General features: G+C 44.6%; 1 protein-coding gene across 2 annotated transcripts in view; it reads right to left on the bottom strand.

Moving 5' to 3' along the window:
* Window positions 1-21,107, bottom strand: part of LOC125446864 (trichohyalin-like) — a 114,762-nt gene that overhangs the window by 40,301 nt on the left and 53,354 nt on the right. For both annotated transcript variants that reach the window (XM_048520816.2, XM_059640094.1), the window contains exons 19-22: window positions 19,006-19,054; window positions 17,982-18,099; window positions 8,675-8,716; window positions 6,439-6,570 (exon numbers count right to left, since the gene is read on the bottom strand). In XM_048520816.2, the coding sequence (XP_048376773.1) occupies window positions 6,439-6,570; window positions 8,675-8,716; window positions 17,982-18,099; window positions 19,006-19,054 (341 nt within the window). The remainder of the gene's footprint in view (window positions 1-6,438; window positions 6,571-8,674; window positions 8,717-17,981; window positions 18,100-19,005; window positions 19,055-21,107) is intronic.

The raw sequence follows: 21,107 nt of genomic DNA on the forward strand, positions 1-21,107 counted from the left end.
TGAAAATTGGGTCTCCCTGGGCTGTCAGTGAAATACGAGGCAAGCTCTGATATACTGGGGAAATAACGTAAACTGCAGTTGGATAGAGGTCCCGGCATTGTTGTAAGGCTAGCCTAGCTCTTCTGTAAATCTAGACACATAAGAGCCATGTTGGGGCCATCGCTTGAAAAGCAGCTCAGCAAACAAAGGAGCCACGTGTCTCTAAATCTGTGGGCGATTGAGGGAAAGCAGCTGTGCAACATGTAACATAATCCGAACAAACAAAAACTCTCATCAAGAGGAAGTTGGTATAATGTTCATAAATAAACGCATCGGCGCTCTGCTCCCACAACACATCTCCGTTTACACTGAGCTCAAAAGGCACCCCTTTACCAAAGGAGAGAAAATAATGGCCATTCTGCAATATGAGTTAATCTAATGCGCTTTGCGTCCTTTTATATGCTGCTAATGTTGATTTCCTATTCATCAAAAGCAACATTAAAGCAGCAGGTCAGGTTTAGTCTTGTCTCTTCTATACATCTGTGTTTTTTTTTTCAGCTTTGCTCTACATTATTGCAAATTATAAGAAAACTTCCCTAGAAAAGATTTTGTTTGCCAGTTCAGAGGATGAGTTGGGACAGTAGGTTTGTGCTTCAACTGACTCAAGGTCATAGGTTCAACTCCCAGCCCCAATCTGCTGCTCTGTCCTTTAGGCGGCCAGGAGTACTAGACATGGTGGGAGTTATATTACTGTTACATAATGCTCTGGTCAGATGCCATTTGAGGAACTCTTTTCAGATCTGGGCCATACACCTTGTAAAGGCCACTTTTTTCTTTCGGGCTGTGGGTTACAAAGTCTGAAACTATACTGCTTTAAACCACGGAAGGTGATGTTGCAATACAAAAGAGAGTCAGCAGAATTCATGAGATAACAAGATGTAGAGCTGGAGGGACACAGCAAGCCAGACAGCATCAGAGGAGCAAGAAAGTTGACATTTCGGGTTGGGACCCTTCTTCAGCCCCATTTCTGAAGAAGGGTCCCAACCCGAAACGTCAGCTTTCCTGCTCCTCTGGTGCTGCCTGGCCTGCTGTGTTCATCCAGCTCTACACCTCGTTATCTCAGATCCTTCAGCATCAGCAGTTCCTACTATCCCTAAGCAGAATTCATTGTGTGTTGCATTGACAATTTTGCCTTGTTCAAGCAATGGGGGAGGAGCTACACAACTCAGTTCAGGGGTTGCATGTCGAGGCCAGTTTTGTCCAGTGCTGGAACCAATTCCGAATTTTCATTTTTTTTTACTTTTAATCTTGAATCGATTTTGGTTTGGTGGTGAAGGTGAGTCGTGAATGCTGTGAAACAATTTGTGGTAAAAGGGAAAGAAGAGACCAAATAAACTTTGATGAACACAGCAGGCCAAGCAGCACCTTAGGAGCACAAAAGCTGACATTTCGGGCCTAGACACTTCATCAGAAAAGGGGGACGGGGAGAGGGTTCTGAAATAAATAGGGAGAGAGGGGGAGGCGGACCGCAGATGGATAGAGGAGAAGATAGGTGGCGAGGAGAGTCTGTGTGTGTCTTGTAGTGTGTGTCTGTGTTTCTGTGTGTGTAGAGTGTGACTGTGTGGTGTGCGTGTTTCTGTGTGTGTAGAGTGTGATTGTGTGGTGTGTGTAGAGTGTGACTGTGTGGTGTGTGTAGAGTGTGACTGTGTGGTGTGTGTAGAGTGTGACTGTGTGGTGTGTGTAGTGTGTTTGCGTAGAGCGTGTCTGTGCGTGTCTGCGTTGGACACAACAGTGATGACTTCTTGATTGATTCCTGGGCGAGTGAGTACAGCTTTGCATTTGTACGATACAGCAGAAACACACAGTCTATGAAGGAGCAAACACTTCAATCTATCTCTCCCTCCCTTCAGTTAGTGGAGGAGTGAAAGACAGTCCCACACAGCCAACTACTGCTTTTCTCTCTCTCTCCAGAAATTCCTTCAGAGTCATACAGCCCTGAAACAGACCCTTCCTACCAGTCCATGCTGATCATGTTCCCAAACTAAAATGGTCCCAACTTGCCTGTACTTGGCCCATATCTCTCCAAACATGTCTTATCCACGCACATACCTAAGTGTCTTTAAAATGTTGTAACTATTCCTGCATCCATCACTTCCTCTGGAAGTTCATTTGGTACACAAAACACTGTGTAAAAAAGTTGCCCCTCAAGTCCTTTTTAAATCTTTTTCTTCTTACCTTAAAATACACCCTGTCGTCTTAAACTGCCCCGCCCTAGGGAAAAGATACCTGTCATTCACCTTATCTGTGTCCCTCATGATTTTATAAACCTAAGTAAAGGCCACCTGTCAACCTCCTATGCTCCAGTCTCTTTTTATATCTCAAACTTTCTATTCCTGGCAACTTCCTGGAAACTTTTCTGAACCCTTTCCTGTTTAATAATATCCTTTCTGTAATAGGGCCACCAGAACTGCACTCAGTATTCCAGAAGCAGCCTCACCAACATTCTGTAGAACCTCAACATGATATCCCAACTCCTATACTTAAAGGTCTGAGCAATGACACTAAGCGTGCTAAACATTTTCTTAACCACCTTCCTGAAAGAAGGAAAAAGGGAAAAGCCATCATCAGAGACTGAAAGGGAGAATCCCTCAACCAGTGACTGCAAGACTGAGAGATAGTAAGAACTGCTGATGCTGGAGTCAGAGATAACGCAGGGTGGAGCTGGAGGAGCACAGCAGGCCAGGCAGCATCAGGGGAGCAGGAAGGTTGATGCTTCAGGTTGGGACCCTTCTGAACTGACGCATCCTCATATTTTCATCAAAGACTCGAAAGGAACCAGAAGGCAACTGAAGGAAAACGTTTCATCAACACATGTAGTCTGGACCAGTTCTTCACTGACATTTTATTCCTTCACTACTCGTAATATTTCTATGCTTGAATGTGTATGGGATTTTTTTTTAAAAAGTAGAGAATTTATAAATTAGTAATATAAGCTTCTTTTCTACTCTCGTTTAAAAATAATCTGATTGCAATAAATAGCTGTTTCTTGTAAAGTTAGAAAAACCTAGTAAGGATATCGTTTTAACTGGAGATCATTTGTCAGGTAAAGTGGGGACTTTAGATACTTTAACTGAAGCTTGTTTCAGGAATAATGAGGCTGGATTTCCAGTGAACTTCCCCAGTGAGTCGGGACAGTCTTCAGCTTGGGTGCATCTGTCGTTTAGCAGGTGCAGCTAAATATGGCAGAAAAACTAAAAGGATTAAATAATGAAGAAAGGTTATAGAGGAAGCAGGTGAATAGGAAAGGTTTGGAGGAATATGGGCCAGAAGCAGGCAGGTGGGACTAGTTTAATGTGGGATTATGGACTGGTTGGGCTGAAGGGTCTATTCTTGTGCTGTGTGAGGGTATGACGCTATGATTTAGAGGGATATTCACTTCAGTGTAGAAGATAAAGGGTGACATTTTATTAAATGCTTCCATGCGATGTGGCTGTTGTCCGCTATCACATGAACTCAGTGGCCTGTTAGGCCATTTCAGAGGGACATTCATAGTCATACAGTCATAGACATCTACAGCACAGGGAATGGCCCTTCAGCCCATCGGGTCTACGCTCATCATAAACAACCACCGAGCTAATCTAATCCTAATTTCCAGTACTTGGCCAATGGGCTTGTCATTGTAGTTCTTAAGTGTCATGAGGGTGTCTGCTTCTGCAATCCTTACTGTTGCTGTTACTGTTGCATCGCTGTGGGTCTGGAGTTAAAATTAGGCCAGACAAGTAAGGATGGCAGATTTCCTTCTCTAAAAGGCATTAGTGAACCAGATGGGTTTTTTATAACAATTCGTGACTGTTTCATGGTCAACGTCACCGAAATCAGGTGTTGTTAACTGGATTTAGATTCTAATAGCTGCTATGCCAGGATTCGAATCCATGTCTCCAGGGCATTACTCTGGCAATTAGTCCAATGACATTACCACAACGTTATCATTTCATCTTGCCAAAAGTCTACAAGGAGAAGGCAGAGAGGAAAGCTGTTGTGGTCACATTTACTGATGGTGTCCCTAATTAGTATTTCCCTGTGATAGGGTTAGGGTTAGGGTTAGGCTTAGGGTTAAGGTTAACAAGGGGGGACATCCTCTCAAAATTTACACTCTCGAGCCCCCTCAGGTTGTACCTTTCAGTAAGATCACCTCTCATTCTTCTAAACACCAATGTGCTTGTGGACATAGTGATTGTAATGAGGTCAGCCAACTGAACCTCATAGAATATAAGTTCCCTGACTAGGGCTGTTAATCTGGTCCAATCAGGGAGCCCTGGCTGACAGATAAAAACAGGAGTGCCAGAGGTTCTGTTCACTCTGAGAGCTGGCTCTGCGGGAGCTAGATCATTGTCAAGGACTCTCCAGGTATAAACAAAGTGTGACTTGGTGAAGGGCCACCAGCCCCTGTAGAGTTATTCCAGTGGATCAAATCTGGAATCAAATCTTGGATTTTCTGACTTGCGTTTGGGATATCACACAGTGCATTCAGCAAATATTGAGACTGGTTTTCATTTCCAGTTTTTTTTATTCGATTAAAATTTCTCCAGCTTCCAGACTGGGATGTGAACCCATGATCCAGGCGCCAGCCTCAACCCCTTGATGAGGAGACCAATGACATTATCATGATGCTGGCATCTATCCCAACCTGAGGTGTTTAAGACGATAGTAGGAACTGCCGATGCTAGACAATCTGAGATAACACGGCGTGAAGCTGGGTGAACACAGCAGGCCGAGCAGCATCAGAGGAGCAGGAAAGCTGACGTTTCAGGTCAAGACCCTTCTTCATCCAGCTTCACACCACATTATCTCTGTTTAAGAAGATTACAGAGTTCAGTAGTTTCTCTCTGTTTGTACCAGGATAGGGGTTTCTATCACAGCTCCCAATAACTGAGGCCTAGGGCACTAGGGAACTGCTGGGCTCTGGTCAGTGGTGGGGCCTTTCTGCTTGGGTACCAGGCCAGGATACCGAGTAGGGGAGGTGGGGGGTAGTGGGAGAGGGTTTTGATTTCTCTCCTTGCCCCTAGTATCTACTTTATTTCCTCTGGTCAGTGCAGGTGGGCGAGAGGATCCAGAAGAAGGAGGCACAGCCTTAAAATGAAAGTAGGACTAAAATGAAGTCAGTACTTTGATCGTCACCCTACTGATTCTATTCAGACTGTCCAAAAAAGCTGCTGAGGCTCAAGATCAATTGGAAATTTCAAAATGGACGCTACTACACATCTAGGTTAGCTCAGTTGGCTTTATGGCCGGTTTGCAGAGTGATCCAACAATGTGGGTCCAATTCCTGAAACAGCGGAGGTTACCATGAAAGACTCTCCTCCTCAACCTCACCCATGGCATGGTGATCTTCAGGTTAAACCACAACCAGTCATCTTTTGCTAAATAGTCTGGTAAGAGTAGGGTGACTTTTATCATTCTGGAGTCAAGAGCTATCCTCTTCATTGTCAACTACACATTTGATCATAGAATAGAATCACAGAATCCCTAGTGTGAAAACAGGTCAGTCAGTCCATCAAGTCCACATTGACCCTCCAAAGAGTATCCCACCCCCCCTACTCTACCCCTCTAACTTTGCACATCCCATGGCTAATCCAGCTGGCCTACACATCCCTAGATACTATGAGCAATTTAGCATGGCCAATCCATCTAACCTGCACATCTTCGGGCTGTGGGAGGAAACCACAGCACCCAGAGGAAACCCACGCAGACCACAGGGAGAATATGCAGACTCCACACTGACATGCCCGAGACTGGAATTGAACCTGGGTCCCTAGTGCTGTGAGCCCAATCACTGAGCCACTGCCTTTTGTGTTATCTGCAAATTTCCCAATCACAGCGACCATGTTTATATCTAAGTCGTTAATACACAAATAGCAGGAGACCCATCCCAACAAGAAACAGCTTTCCATTTGCAAAATCATCCATTCACCACTACCCCTTTGTCCGCCTCCCAATCCAAGCCAATTTTGGATCCAACTTATCTCACTCCCCACCAGCTATAATTTTTCTGTCCAATTTGCCACATGGAACCTTCTTAAATGCCTCACTAAGATCCATATAGACAACTTCCACTTTGATTAACAAAATAAAAAGACAGTGCCCTGTAATGGTCAATGTGTAACTACCAGAATGTCGAAAACACTCATCTGATTCCATGAAGTCCCCTTGGAGAGGAAATCTACTACTGTTACCTGTTCTGACTCCAAATCCACACCAAAGTGGCTCTTAACTTCCGTCTGAAACTCCTAGTAAGCCATTTAGAGGGCAAGTTCAGCAATGTTCAGATTGCAAGGGTTTTGTTTTACAGAAGACATTGGAAGACTGAAGGGCTTCCTCAATTTCCTATCATTGTCCTTTAGCCTTCTGTGCTAGAGGTTAGCGGATAGCTCCATCTGTTTTCAAGTTGTACGTTCTAACCTGGCCTCTGGCGGACTCCAGCTCCTGATGTTGCTCCTCCAACTCACTATTGCGAGCGTGCAGCATGTCCCAAACCTTCTGTAACTCCTCTCGCACCAGAAAGAGCTCGCTATCCACTTCCTCGAGGGATGCCTGTGAATGTAATACACCGTGCTGGGATTAGAAAGTACAATCACAGGAACTAAGGGGGATCACGCTTGTGCTAGCTCGTTGCAAGAGCCATCCAATTAGTCTCATGCTCTTTCCCCAATATTTCCTTTTGAAATATTTATTCACTTCCTCTTCTGAGAGAAATGATTGAATCCACTGCCCTTTGAGGCAGTGTGTTGCAGCTCACGACAACTCATTGCCAAAAGTGACAGGCTCGCTTTTGCATGTCTCATTTGTTTGCCATTTATCTTAAATCAATACCTTCTGGTTACCAAACCTCCTTCCCATAGTGATGGATTCAAGTTTTGGGAATTCAGAATGCTCAGCTCATGAACTGCGCAGCCTCAAGACTTCAACATATTTGTAGCGGAATCCTGCTGACCAGTAACTGAAGGCAAAAGGATTTGCAGGGCTATGGGGAAAGAGCATGGGAGATGGGGTAAATTGATTAGATCCTTCAAGAGTCAGAACAGACTTGATGGGCAAAATGGCCTCCTACCGAGCTGCATCATCCTGTAAGTTCAGGCAAAGTTTCTTGGTCTACTAATTCAGTGTTAGGGCCTTCATTCTGACAGAGGCTACAGAAGTTTTGCAGACACATACAAAAAGCAGTAGGCCATTCAGCCCCTCGACCTTGTTGCATCATTCAGTGAGAACACAACCAATCTGTGGTCTAATTCCATATGCCTGCCTTTGGCCCATATCCCTTCACACCTTTGCTTAACAAAATAATTGTCTTTCTCAGACTTAAAATTGACAATGCCATTTGTAGGAGAGAGTTCCATGCCTCACCACCCTTTCTTTTTAGAAGTGTTTCCTAATATCGCTTCCAAAATGATCTGGCTCTAATTCTCAAACTATGCCTCTAGTTCTAGAATCTCCAATCAGTGGACATAATTTATCTTCATCTACCCTGTCTTTCCCTGTTCATATCTTAAAAACACTTCAATTACATCATCCTTAATCTTTGAAATTCCCTATTTACCTGAAAAGTATTCATTTGATAGCATGATCAAATCACATTGAGTTAAATATTTCAAACCATGCTTGTCGAATTTTAGCATGGAAACAGGCCATTTAGCCCATCTCCTCTGTGTCAGCCTTTCCCTCTGTGCTAGCAAGACAACTGAGGATGGCTAATTGCAGCAAAATTAGCAGACTATTAAAGGTCATTATTTTGAAACGAAAAATAACATGCAATTAGTTTCTCTACTGTCCTGGGGTGTTTATGCAAGTTTCCAATTCTTAAAAGAAAGCTCATAAAACCAATGACCATTTAACTATTGTCAATTAGAGTCACAAAGTCACACACCACAGAAACAGACATTTTGGTTGGTATGCACAAGTTGGGACCAAGTTTCCCAAATTAAACTGGTCCTATTTGCCTTCATTTGGCCTATATCCCTCTAAGTACTCAACTGCTGGAAAAATCCATCCAGTTGACTAATGTGCTTCGGGGAAGGAAATCTGCCACCCTTACCTGGTCTGACCTATACCAGGTGACTCCAGGCTCACAGCAATGGGGTTGACTCTTAACTGCTCTCTGGATTATTAGGGATGGGCAATAAACGCTGGCCTAGCCAGTGACACCCACATTCCACAAGTAAATGTAAAAGAATGCAACTTTGGATTAATCAGTAGCCAAGTTGAAAACCAAACTAACCTTATTTACAAGGTATTCCACTTCTAAAATACCAGATTGCATTACAACAAAATATAAAAACCGTGACTACTTTTATAGCAGTCGTGTTCATGCATAGATACATAAGTGTAAATATTTTTGTTTCTGTGTGTCTCTCTCTCTCTCATTACAGCAAGATAAACCCACAGAGAAAAAACAGAGTGGCTGTTTCAAGTTCACTGGCCTCAAAACATTAACTTTGTTTCTCGCTCTGCAGAAGCTGCCGGTCTGGCAGGGTTTTTCCAATGCTTTCTGCTTGTGTCTCTGACCTCCAGCATCTGCAATTTGTTGTGCTATTAAACAACTCCAGACACGGGAAGAAATTGCTTCTCACAATTAAATACCTGTTGATAACTTGTATAAATTTCAAGAACTAATTTGTTTAAAACAATGTCAGGCAGGTACCTTAATTTCTCCTGGTTTGCTTAACTTGGCTTCTTCAAGTTCCTGAAAGACACAAGACCGGAGGATAAAACTGTTATAAATAAACTCTCCACAAGTTATCTAAGAGCACTGACAAGTAATGTTTGACTGATCAGTGTTCCAGTTCCATTGTGACTATGGATAACTCAGATCTTATCCTGCAAGAGTACCTTTGGGTCAGCAAGCAACCCCGCTGGATGTTTTAAGAGGAGATGTACAAATCGGAAACATAATAGAAATTGCAAATGCTTTCCACCCTGACTGCATATCAAGGGAAATGCCCTGTTTGTAACATTGAAGACTACCCCAGTAGTTCACTTGTTAAATCTGACGAATCGCACAGGTTGCTCAGCTGTTCAAGTGATAGGTCCCCAGGCTTGGGCTCCAGTCAGTGCTAATTTCAAGGAGAAAGCCAAAGGGGTGACTTACCAGTTTCAAAACCTCCCCAGCCCCCAGCCTCATCCCAGGACCAGCCCTCCCTCTCATCCCCGCCTCTTTGACCTGACACAACCTGTCCATCTTCTCTCCGACCTATCCGCTCCTCCCAATTCACCAAACCACCGCTGCCTACCTGCACTCACCTACCATCATCTCATCTACCTTCCCCAGCCCCACACTCCTCTCTATTTATTTCCGAGCTCCCTTCCCCATCCTCTGTTTCTCAAGCAGGGTCCCAACCTGAAACGTCAAGTTTCCTGCTCGTCCGACGCTGCCTGGCCTGCTGCGTGCCTCCAGCTCCACGCTATGTTATCTCTGACTTCAGCACTGGCAGTTCTTGTTACCTCTTACAATGTAATAGACATTTTTTTACAATGTCAGAACATCCTGAGGCTCTTTACACCCAATGATGTGCTTTTCTGAAGTGAGGTCACTGTTCGGTTCTAACGCAGGAAACAGGGGAACCCACCAAGATGACACAAACTTCGATATGATAATGAACCAAGCGAACTTGTTTGCTAATTGAGTGACAAATATTGGCCAGAACTCCAGAGAGAACTCAATGACACAGAACGGTTTGTTTCTGTGCTGTATGACCCCACGAAACAGGAACAAGAGTCGGCCATTCAGCCCCTCGAGCCTGTGACATGGTCATGACTAATCCCAATATTCCATATATCCACTTTCCTGCCTTTTCCCTACAACTTTTGATTGTCCAACGGATCAATATCTATCTGAGCCTTAAATACAAAGGGATTCTGCCCCACAGCTCTCCGTGGCAAGGATTTCCAAAGACTTTTTCAACCCTCAGAGAAGAAATCCTTCCTCATCTCAGTCTTAAATTTGCACCTTTTAATTCTGAGACTATACCCTCTGGTCCTTGACTGACCCATGAGGAGAAACATCTTCTCAGTATTTAACCTGTAAGACCATAGTGTGCTTTAAGAGGTGCATTTTTGTCCTGGTTTCTTTTTTAGGAAGAAAGGTTGAGACAGAAGTGTCAAGTGGCCTATAGCAAACCAATACGTAAACAGCTTGTGAGGCCTTGGGTTTTTAAAGCTTTGGAAAAGATTGGGTTGTGGGTGAGGCTGTTGAATTGTTCACTGAGCTAGCCTGTTCTCATTCATGGTAGGTCCTTAGCCAGTTTGTGTGAAGGTGTGCCTAGATGGGAAACAATGGGCCAGAACAACAAATGAGAACAGGTCAGCTCAGTGAGCAAGTCAACAATCTCGCCTTGGGTTTTTGTTTTAAAACAATAGAAGCAGCATGAATGGATGGAGTCAGGCTCCCACAGAGTTTTAGTTTAGCTTTCAGCAAGTTGTTGGAGTTTGGAAGCTGGGCGTGGAAGCTGTTACAGCAAAGAGCTGGTGTTCTCTCCCTGCCTGAGTTTTCTCATGGTACCTTTCCTCCTGGACTGGAGAATTGCCTGTGAGACAATCTATTTTACTGAATTTGCCTTTACCAAGGGTGTGTGTTTATGGGATGTTTTTGTTATCCAGCTACGTTTTCCAATCGAGTTAAAAATTGACCAATTCTTCTTACTTTACTTGTATTTTTAACTGTAGAGTAAGAATAAGGCATCATTTGCTCCAATGCCAAGTAACATAACCAGTAAATACAGCACCTGACACTTGCCTTTAAACAAGAAAATGTTAGGATCTAGGCTATCTCTTTGATATATTTGAAGTGGGCTCAGTTTGGTCTACAACACCTGTCAAGTACGTTAAGAATCCTATGCGTCTCAATGAGATCACCTCTCATTCTGCTTCCAGTCAGGAGAGTCTCAACCTATTTAGTCTTTGCTCTTAAGACAATCCAACCTTATTGGGGATCATCCCAGTGAACCTTAGCTGAACTGCCTCCAATGAAATAATATATTTGCTTCAATAAGTGGACCAAAACTGCTCACAGTTTTCCACATGTGATTGCCTGCTCTTCTCACATTTAGCACTTGTGGTGTCCTTTAAAGCGACTCAAGGGGGCTCAGATTAATGTCTCAGATAAGAGGTGCGATCTCCATCAATGTTGAGGCTAGAATTGCAAAACATGGGAGGAGAAATTAAATGGGTTTCTTGCTCCTGATTCTCCCTAGCGAAGGGAATTCCCATTGGAAAGTGTGATGATGCCTTCACTTTAAAAGTTTATTTTGTCGTAGTTTTAATTTTGAAGGGGTTGTAAGGTGGTGGTAGTGTTAAACTGGCTACTGAAGATGACTTAAATAAACAACTTGCGAGGTCTTGGGGTGTGCTTTTTTATTTAAGTTGGAAGAAGCATTTGGGGTGTGATCAGTTCTCACTGACCCAGCTTTCGATTTCTTTTTAACTTTAGCAGCAGAAGCTGTTTGCGGTCTCAAAAGAGTTGGAGGCCCCAATGAATATCTCCTGGATGCTACACTGTCAGAATTTTCTCTTGATGTTTCCTCCTCCAGGATTGGAGAACTGCATGTGAGAATGTGTGTCTGAACTTGCCTTTTTGCCAAGGGGTGTGTTTATGGGATGTTACTACATTGGAACAGTTAATCAGTAATAGAAAATATCTGTTATTCAGTTAAGTTGTACAATAGCTAAATTATTCTGAATTACTCTTTTTTGACTTGTATTTTAACTATAGTGTTTAAATAAACTGTGTTTTGCTTAATGTTGAGTAGTTTGACCAGTTGCATGGCATCTGGAACATGGCACTTCACATCTACCTATAAAATAAGAAAAGAATTAGGCCCTGGGTTACCTCCTTAAAATATTTTGAGGGGTTTGATTTGGTCTGGTCCATAACAAAAGACCATGAGCAGACATCAAATGACTTTGGGGTTGGACTCAACTGTGATGCTCTCATGCTGTTATCATTCAACTCATTGAGGCAAAATGAGGTAAAATATCTTTGAACACCAACTTGAGTGGAATATTCTGAGGAGGTCGTCAGAGAGAAAAGCAGTGACGACTTGCTCTGATAACAACTCAACAGCAGCCTGCATTGTTTATCAGCATACAGCAAGGGTGACCAAAAAACGCACTCACCCAATACTAATTCCCTTTTGGGGACTTGAGACATATTGAGAGAAATCAATTCATCTTCATCAATGCTTTGTTGGAAGTAGGATAGTGACCCTGCGAATGGACATCCAGAAAATCTTTCAAGATTTGATGGGCTGAATGGCCTTTAATTACTACGCATCCTGCTTTTCAACTCCCTCCAACTGGGAGGATATTGAACAGGTTCAAACCAGACTCGATGATTCTAATTTATTAAGTCAAACTTGGCAGGTTTCAGAGAAAGGTCAATAACTTTCCATTTAGACAGGAGGACAGGAAAACAGCCAGGAAGTTGGAATCGAGCAGCTCACTGACACTAACAAAAGAAGTTGCTGGAAAAACTCAGCAGGTCTGGCAACATCTGTGAAGGGGGAAAAAAAAGTTAACGTTTCGGGTCCAGTGACCCTTCCTCGGAACAGAATCTAACCCGAAACGTTGACTCTGTTTTCTCCTCCACAGATGCTGCCGGACCTGCTGAGCTTTTCCAGCAACTTCCGTTTCTGTTGCTAATTTACAGCATCCGCAGTTCTTTCGGTGGGTATTTATCTCACTGACAGTGCCCGGCTATTATTGTGACATCGCTAAATGACCTCCTCCACAAAACATCCGACTGAAAAAGTCACATTCCAGGCAACCAAATAAACCTCTTGATGTCCAGCAAAGGTTCACTTATTTGTTCCACACCAACCCAAGGCTCCTCAACCTCGCGGAGTAAACCGCTGCTGACAGTGTCAAAAAGTTCACTGTCTCACAGCCCACGAGTTTTCAGCTCACGAAGCCTGCAGTTCTCAGATCAATGAGTGCAATTTCACTCCACTTGTGATTGTCATGCCTTGCTGCTTTCAGACTGATTGATTGCCCTCTTTTGCTACTCTCCTGGCTCTGCCTACTTGTCTTGTGTGCAGTCAGTCCGCCATTCAGTTACCAACAGTCCAAACTACACAATCAATACAGCACTGCAAAAAAACTCTGCCTACGAATCAGCCATTCGCCAAATTCGACAAAACCTTTCTTCCAAGTGGCCGCACTGAACTACGTTCTTACTAAAGTTTTTTCAGTTGATCGAGTGCGAGGGTGAGTTTTTGTACCAGTACAAGGAGACTTCCTGATCGCACAGCAGCAGATAGCACAGACTTTAACCCATCTACGTACAGCAATAGCGCTAATGGCGAATCCCCCACCGTCCAACTGTGGAAGCTGAAGGAGGTGGCTTCAGTTTACAGACAAACATGGAGAGACACTCACTCATACATTCAGAGACAAGCACACACACCCACAGTCACAGAGACAAACAGATACACACACACACACACACACACACACAACCACACACAGTCACAGAGACAAACAGACACACACAGAGACAAACACACACACACACACACCCACAGTCACAGAGACAAACAGACACACACAGAGACAAACACACACACACACCCACAGTCACAGAGACAAACAGACACACACACACAGACAAACAGAGACACATAGACACACACACAAACACAGATAGATGCACAGAGATACACACTCACACATATACACATAGACACATATACATGCACACAGACACACACACACTCACACAGATACACATATAGATGCACACAGACACACAATCACACAGAGACGCACACACACACTCACAGACACAGACATACACACACAACAGACGCAGAGACAAACTGACACAAACACACACACACAGACAAACAGGTACACACACAGATACACAGAGACAAACAGACGCACAATTACAGTCACAGAGGCAAACAGACACATAGAGACAAACACACACACACACACACTCACACATACACAGAGACAGACATACAGACACGCACACACAGACACAAACACACAAACATAGATAGATGCACACAGATACACACACACACATAGACACATAGACACATATAGATACACACAGACACACACAATCACACTCACACAGGCACAGAGACAAACTGACACAGACACACACACTTACTCACATAGACACAGAGACAAACACACACACAAACAGACACACACTCACATAGACACAGAGACCACACACACACAAACATAGATAGATGCACACAGATGCACATTTACACAGATACACAGACACATATAGATGCACACAGACATACACAATCACACAGACAGACAGAGACAAACAATTTCCCACACACACAGCCAGACACACACACGCACAGAACCAAATGCACTCACATACACACACAGACGCAGAGAGAAATACACATTGGCAGGCAGACAGACACAGATACAGATGTACACTCACAGACAGACAGAGACAAACATTCTCTCACACTCAGACATACATTCACACAGACAGCCCTGAAGAAATCATATTGAGCTTGAAACGTTAGCTCTGTTTCTCTAACCACAGACACTGCCAGCCCTGTTGGGTTTCTCCAGCATTCTCGTTCATTAACACACATACAGACATCGTCTTAGCTTTTTTCTCCCAAATTTACTGACAGCCTGAAATGGTGGTGTGGTGATAACCTCACTAGGCCAGTAACACAGAGGCTCAGGCAATGGTTCTGGGGACATGGGTTCAAATCTTACCAAGGCAGCTGGTGGAAACTGAACTCAAAAATTAACAATTCATCTCCTGGACTCAGCTGTGAGTTTACCGAGAATCACAGAGCTTTCAGTAATGTTTTTGTAGGATTCTGAACACGAATCTTGCAGGACTTGAAATGTCAACTCTGTTTCTCTGCCCACCAATGCTGCCCGACCTTCTTAGTTTCTCCAGAACTCTCTGCATTTGTTATTAGTCATAGCGTGGCTGGGAAGATGTGGTCAGAATAAATGAGCCAGCTGGAGATGAGAAGTGACTCGGTGGACATTCCGACCAAAGCTGAGAAGCCCAGCAGCAAAAGCTGCCAGGTCATCTCCCCGTGCCCCCACCTCCAACAGAAGGATACCCTCAGCTCCTTGACCAAACCCTGGCTGACGGCATATGGTAACAAAGCCAGACGCTTTCTCATTTGGTCACCCCAAACAAAACCAGGAGGTTTCACCACCCAAAAAAAAGTGAAGCCCATGGTTTTCACCATCGTCCTGTCTCTGACACCCAATACATAAACAAATGTAAAATAACATGAGTATTGAATATCTACAGTCAACTGTCAAGGCTTTGTTATTCATTCATTTCTGAACTGTTGTGAGGAAATGTTCCTTCACAAAACTGTGATCAATATGTGAAGAGGAAGCCAAGACAATAGAATTGCTTGATCATTTAGTTAGCGATTGATTTGGAGCTTTTAACCCAGCTAACCAGGAAAGCTCAGAGTCCCTCTTTCCTGTAGCGATACATAGCTTGAACGAGAGAATCATATTTTCCCAACCAGCCTGTTCAGAGATGTCAATACTCACCTCCCTGGCAGGAGGAACTTGAATCTGGGCCCTAAACTCAGACACTGCCACAGCACCACAAGGCAGTCACTCAATATGATGATAGTCTGTTCAATTGGTAATTTCATTGAATTGGTTTCATATCACATTATATAGCACTCAGTATGGAGAGGAGACCATCTTTGTTCTGTCTCAGAGGGTTGTTAGCCTGAGAAATTCACTTCCAGAAATCAGTGGAGGCTGGATGGGTGAATATATCTGAGGCTGAGTTGGATAAACTTTCAATCAACTCCAGAGTCCAAGCTATCACGGCAGGTTAGTATGCAGGTACAGCAAGTAATCAGGAAAGCTAATAGAATGTTTTATCATGAGGAGCACTGAATACAAGAATAGGGAGCTGATGTTTCACTAATACAGAACATTGGTGCGACTGCCTTCATTGTACTGCGGGCATTACTGAAGGTGGGTTAGTTGGCTGAATGGCTGGTTTGGAAAAGCACAGTGTGGGTTCAATTCCCACACTGGCTGCTGTCAACTTGAGAGTCCTACCTTCTCAACATCACCCCTCACCTGAGGCATGGTGACCTTCGAGTTAGACTCAACAACAGTCATCTCTCTTTATTGAGAGATCAGCCCATGAGGACTATGGCAACTCTCTTAATTTTTTTTTACAGTACTGAACTTATGGAAGGATGTTAATGCATCAGAAGCAGTTCAGAGAGAGTGCTAATCCCTAGAATGTGTGGATTGTTTTATGAGCCAAGACCTGTGTCCTCTGGAGTTTAGAGCAGCAGAGGTGACTTAATTGAAACATAAGAGATCCTGAAGGGTCTTGACCTGTTGGATGTTTGTGACAGAACCTAGTACTAGGGGTTAAAAAGTAAGGAGATAGCAAGAACTGCAGATGCTGGAGTCAGAAACAAGACAGTGTGGAGCTGGAGGAACATGGAAGGCCAGGCAGTATCAGAGAAGGGTCCCGATCCAAAACGTCATCTTTCCTGCTCCTTTGATGCTACTTGACCTGCTGTGTTTGCTCCACACTGTGTTGTCTCTGTTAAAAACTAAGGGTTGCCCATATAAGACAAATATGAGGAAATATTTTTTTCCCCTCAGAAGCTTGAGTGTGTTTGCAATCCCCTTCCTCAAAATGCAGAATCTTTAAATATTTTTAATCCAGAGATAAATAGATTCTCGATGGTTGAGGGGGTGAAAAATTATCAGGGATATGCAGGAACGTGGAGTTGAGGTTAAAATCAGATCAGACACAATCTTATTGAATGGGGCAGCAGCTCAAAAGGGCCGAGTGGACTGCTCTTGATCCTTGCTTGTAGGCTAACAGGGGAGGGAGAACAGAAAAGTCAAAGCTTCCACAGTGCAGGTATTCTATGACTCTATGATAAATGATAAATAACGAGCTGGAGGAGTAGGTCAGTCAGCTATGGGACCTTCTCCACATTTAATAAACCCTGCGGCACTGAGATGCAATCAGATCAACCAAGACTTGTCAAATGTGCAGCAACTCAAGGGGCCAAATAGCCTACATCTGCTCCTAGTTCTTGTGGTCAGCCCATCAGGACAGCTTGCAGGCAATGAAAAGCTCGGGGTTGAGAGAGAGTGATGGGGATAGGAGGTCCCATTTTTATGGCTTCAACACAGGAAATAAGCGGACATTTCTCATTCCTTTTGGCTTTGTTTCCTTTACATCTGCTGTTTTCTTTATTCCAGTTTTATAATCAAGTGGGTACCCAAGATAGAGCCGAATATATCAGTGAAGGTGACACGGTGCTAAAGATTGGCAGTGGGAGGCACAGCGACGGGGGGTCACGCCCGGCCACGAGGCCCAATGGCCTGTGATGGAGCTCTTAACAAGAAGGACTGTAAAGCTGGACACTTCCTTTATTTTTCTGCTTTTATGTTCCACATTTTGGTGCATTTTTCTGTGTTTTCAGATGGGGCCGGACAGCAGCAAAACCGCACACCACTTTTCACTCTACTTTGGAAAAAGATACATGAATCAAATCAAGTACAGTTTGGATCATCGTATTTTCGATACTCCTGATGTTGGGGAAGTCCAGAACTAGGGGTCACAGTCAAAGAATAACAGGTGAGCCATTCAGGACTGAGAGGAGGATGAAATTCTTCACTCAAAGTTGTGAACCTGTGGAATTCTCTCCCGCAGTAAGCTGTTGGGGTCAGTTCATTGGATATATTCAGGAGGGAGCTGGACGTGGCCCTTGTGGCTAAAGGGATCAAGGAGTATGGGGAGAAAGAGGGAGTGGAATACTGAGATTGCATGATCATATTGAATGGTGGTGCAGGCTCGAAGGGCTGAATGGCCCACTCCTACACTTATTGTCTGTGTCTCAATAGGAGGTACAGAAATTCTTCCTTCATAAGGTCTGTGCCAGTCTCTCTGGTTACCATCTGACTAAACCACAACACCCATCACCCACCTCTTTCAGACCCTGGATAATGGCGTTCTGCTGCCTCTGAATAACCTTGGCATCTTTAAGTTCCTGCTGAAGTGACGATATCTTGGACTGCAGGTCCTGTGGCAAAAGCGCGGAGGGACTGCAAGAGACAAAATCATTAGTCACTCTTGGACAAATCCCTTTGGAGTATTGACAAGGCCCACATTTTAGGACCAACAGCAACGAACTTCTGTGAACTAAGTGTTCTTTAATGGAAGAGACAGAGTGCACAGCATTCAGACAGAAACTATACTATATTATAGGGCCACACAGGGTTAGAGAAAGATAAATTTCACGACAAAATTCCAGTTAAAGATATCAGAGAAGTTTCAAAGGGGTATCAATATATCAGAGTGTCAGACTCGGGTGTGGGAGATGTACGATATATCAGAGTGTTACAGTGCGGAGTGCATCAGAGTGTCAGAAGGATGGGTGTGCGATATATCAGAGAGTGTTGCAATGAGGGCTGTGGGGTATATCAGGGTGTTACAGTGAGGGGCGTGGGGTATATCGGTGTGTTACAGTGAGGGGTGTCGGGCATATCGGTGTGTTACAGTGAGGGGTATGGGGTGTATCGGTGTGTTACAGTGAGGCGTGTGGGGTGTATCGGTGTGTTACAGTGAGGCGTGTGGGGTATATCGGTGTGTTACAGTGAGGGGTGTGGGGTATATCTGTGTGTTACAGTGTGGGGTAGATCGGTGTGTTACAGTGATGGGTGTGGGGTATATTGGTGTGTTACAGTGAGGGGTGCGGGGTATATCGGTGTGTTACAGTGAGGGGTGCGGGGTATATCGGTGTGTTACAGTGAGGGGTGAGGGGTATATCGGTGTGTTACAGTGAGGGGTGCGGGGTATATCAGAGTGTTACAGTGAGGGGTGTGGGGGATAACAGAGTGAGGGGTGTGGGGTGTACAATTCCTACTTTCCTGGGATTACTTGTCTCACTATAACTCCCTCGGAGTGAGCTCTGGAATATCTATATCCTGTTACCAGCTCTTCTGGCCTACCTGTTTGTGGTCTTTTGGTTGGAATGATGATTACAGGGTTCCTCATTCTCTGAAAAACACGATCAATGTGGAGGTCACATTTTAAACAAATCACATTCAACTGTTTTCCTACACTGGAAAATCAGGAGGCCATCCAGCCCTCTGAGTCTGCTCTGCCACGGAATGACATTGTAGCCACTCTGAGATCCAACTCTACATATTCACCTTTATCCTTATCAATGAACACCAATGAACACAGTTCCTTCATGGGCAGGAGTAGTTTTTAATTTCACTTAAAAGTCTGACTCTAATATTTTACCTGATCACGTTAGAGTCCCCAGTTACTGGAGACAGTTACTCTCCATCTGCCTCTCAGTCCCTTTAATGTCTGTGAAATGTTAATGCTAGTGTAACAGCCCAGATTGACAGTGAGATTTGCATAAATAGGAGTTGGAGCAGGTCGTTTAGCCCCGTAACACATTCCACCAGTCAATAAGTCTATAGCTGATGGGAGGGGACCTTGTCCCAAATTTCCTGTCCATCTCCCTTAATCTTTGACTCCCTTCTCAATGAGAGTTAGACAAAGATCCAGTTCCCCTGCTCCCAGAGGAAGACAATTCCACACAGCAACAACCTCGTAAAGAAAGTGAATTGAGCCTGTGTCTGTCTTAATTCTTCGAGAGAAAACATCCTCTCAGCATCAAGCCCATCACGACCTTCAGAAACTTATAGATTTCCACGGGATCACCTCTCACTCTTTTAAACAGATCGAAGTTTGTAGGAATTAACAGATATTGCTTTGATGGATAACATGCATGAAAAGACAGTTAAATAGAGAAGTTTCACAAAAACTGTACCAAGTTTCCTACTTTCATAAATTTTCATAGCCTTGCCAACTGCACCAAAACAAGCCAAGGCTTTCGGCAGTACTTTGGCACGAGCTGCAGTGACGTGACCCGTCAACTTAGCTTGGTTCTAAAACAAGGATCACAGGGTCCATCACTGTGGGAGTAACACACTCACACAGATACACAGACACACGTGTGCGGACACCCACACACACAGATAACACAGCCACACATGCGCGCACACAAAGATACGCAGGCATGCACGCGCGCACACACACACAGATATACAGACGTGCACACGCAGAGATACACAGACACATGTGTGCGCACCCACACAGACACATGCACGCACACACACAGATACACAGACACGCGCGTGCACACTCATACACAGATACACAGCCACATGTGCACATCCACACAGATACACAGCCACATGCGCACACACCCACACACAGATACACAGCTGCATGCGCACACACCCACACACAGATACACAGCCGCATGCGCACACACCCACACACAGATACACAGCCGCATGCGCACACCCACACCCAGATACACTGCCTCATGCGCGCACACCCACACACAGATACACAGCCACGTGCGCACACACCCACACACAGATACACAACTGTGCGCACACACCCACACAGATACACAGCCATGTGCGCCCACACCCACACACAGATACACAGCCGTGTGCGCCCACACCCACACACAGATACACAGCCGTGTGCGCCCACACCCACACACAGATACACAGCCGTGTGAGCCCACACCCACACACAGATACACAGCCGTGTGCGCCCACACCCACACACAGATACACAGCTGTGTGCGCCCACACCCACACACAGATACACAGCTGTGTGCGCCCACACAGATACACAGCCAGGCACGCACACCCACACAGATACACAGCCGCATGCGCGCGCGCGCACACACACACACACACACACACACACACACACACACACACACAGAGGCAGGTGTGCGCACACACCCCCACAGACATGCACACACACACGCATACATTCATACATGCAGACACACACACACACACATACAGACAGGTGTGCACACACACCCCCACAGACATGCACACACAGACACAGGCACACATACATTCATACATGCAGACACACATACAGATACAGACAGGTGTGCACACACACCCCCCACAGACATGCAGACACACACACATACACATACATTCATACATGCAGACACACATGCACATATCAGGCGCACTTTAGCATGAATCGACTGGTC

The sequence above is a fragment of the Stegostoma tigrinum genome, chromosome 36 (genome assembly GCF_030684315.1).
Source record: "Stegostoma tigrinum isolate sSteTig4 chromosome 36, sSteTig4.hap1, whole genome shotgun sequence".
In the NCBI taxonomy this organism is placed as follows: Eukaryota; Metazoa; Chordata; class Chondrichthyes; order Orectolobiformes; family Stegostomatidae; genus Stegostoma; species Stegostoma tigrinum.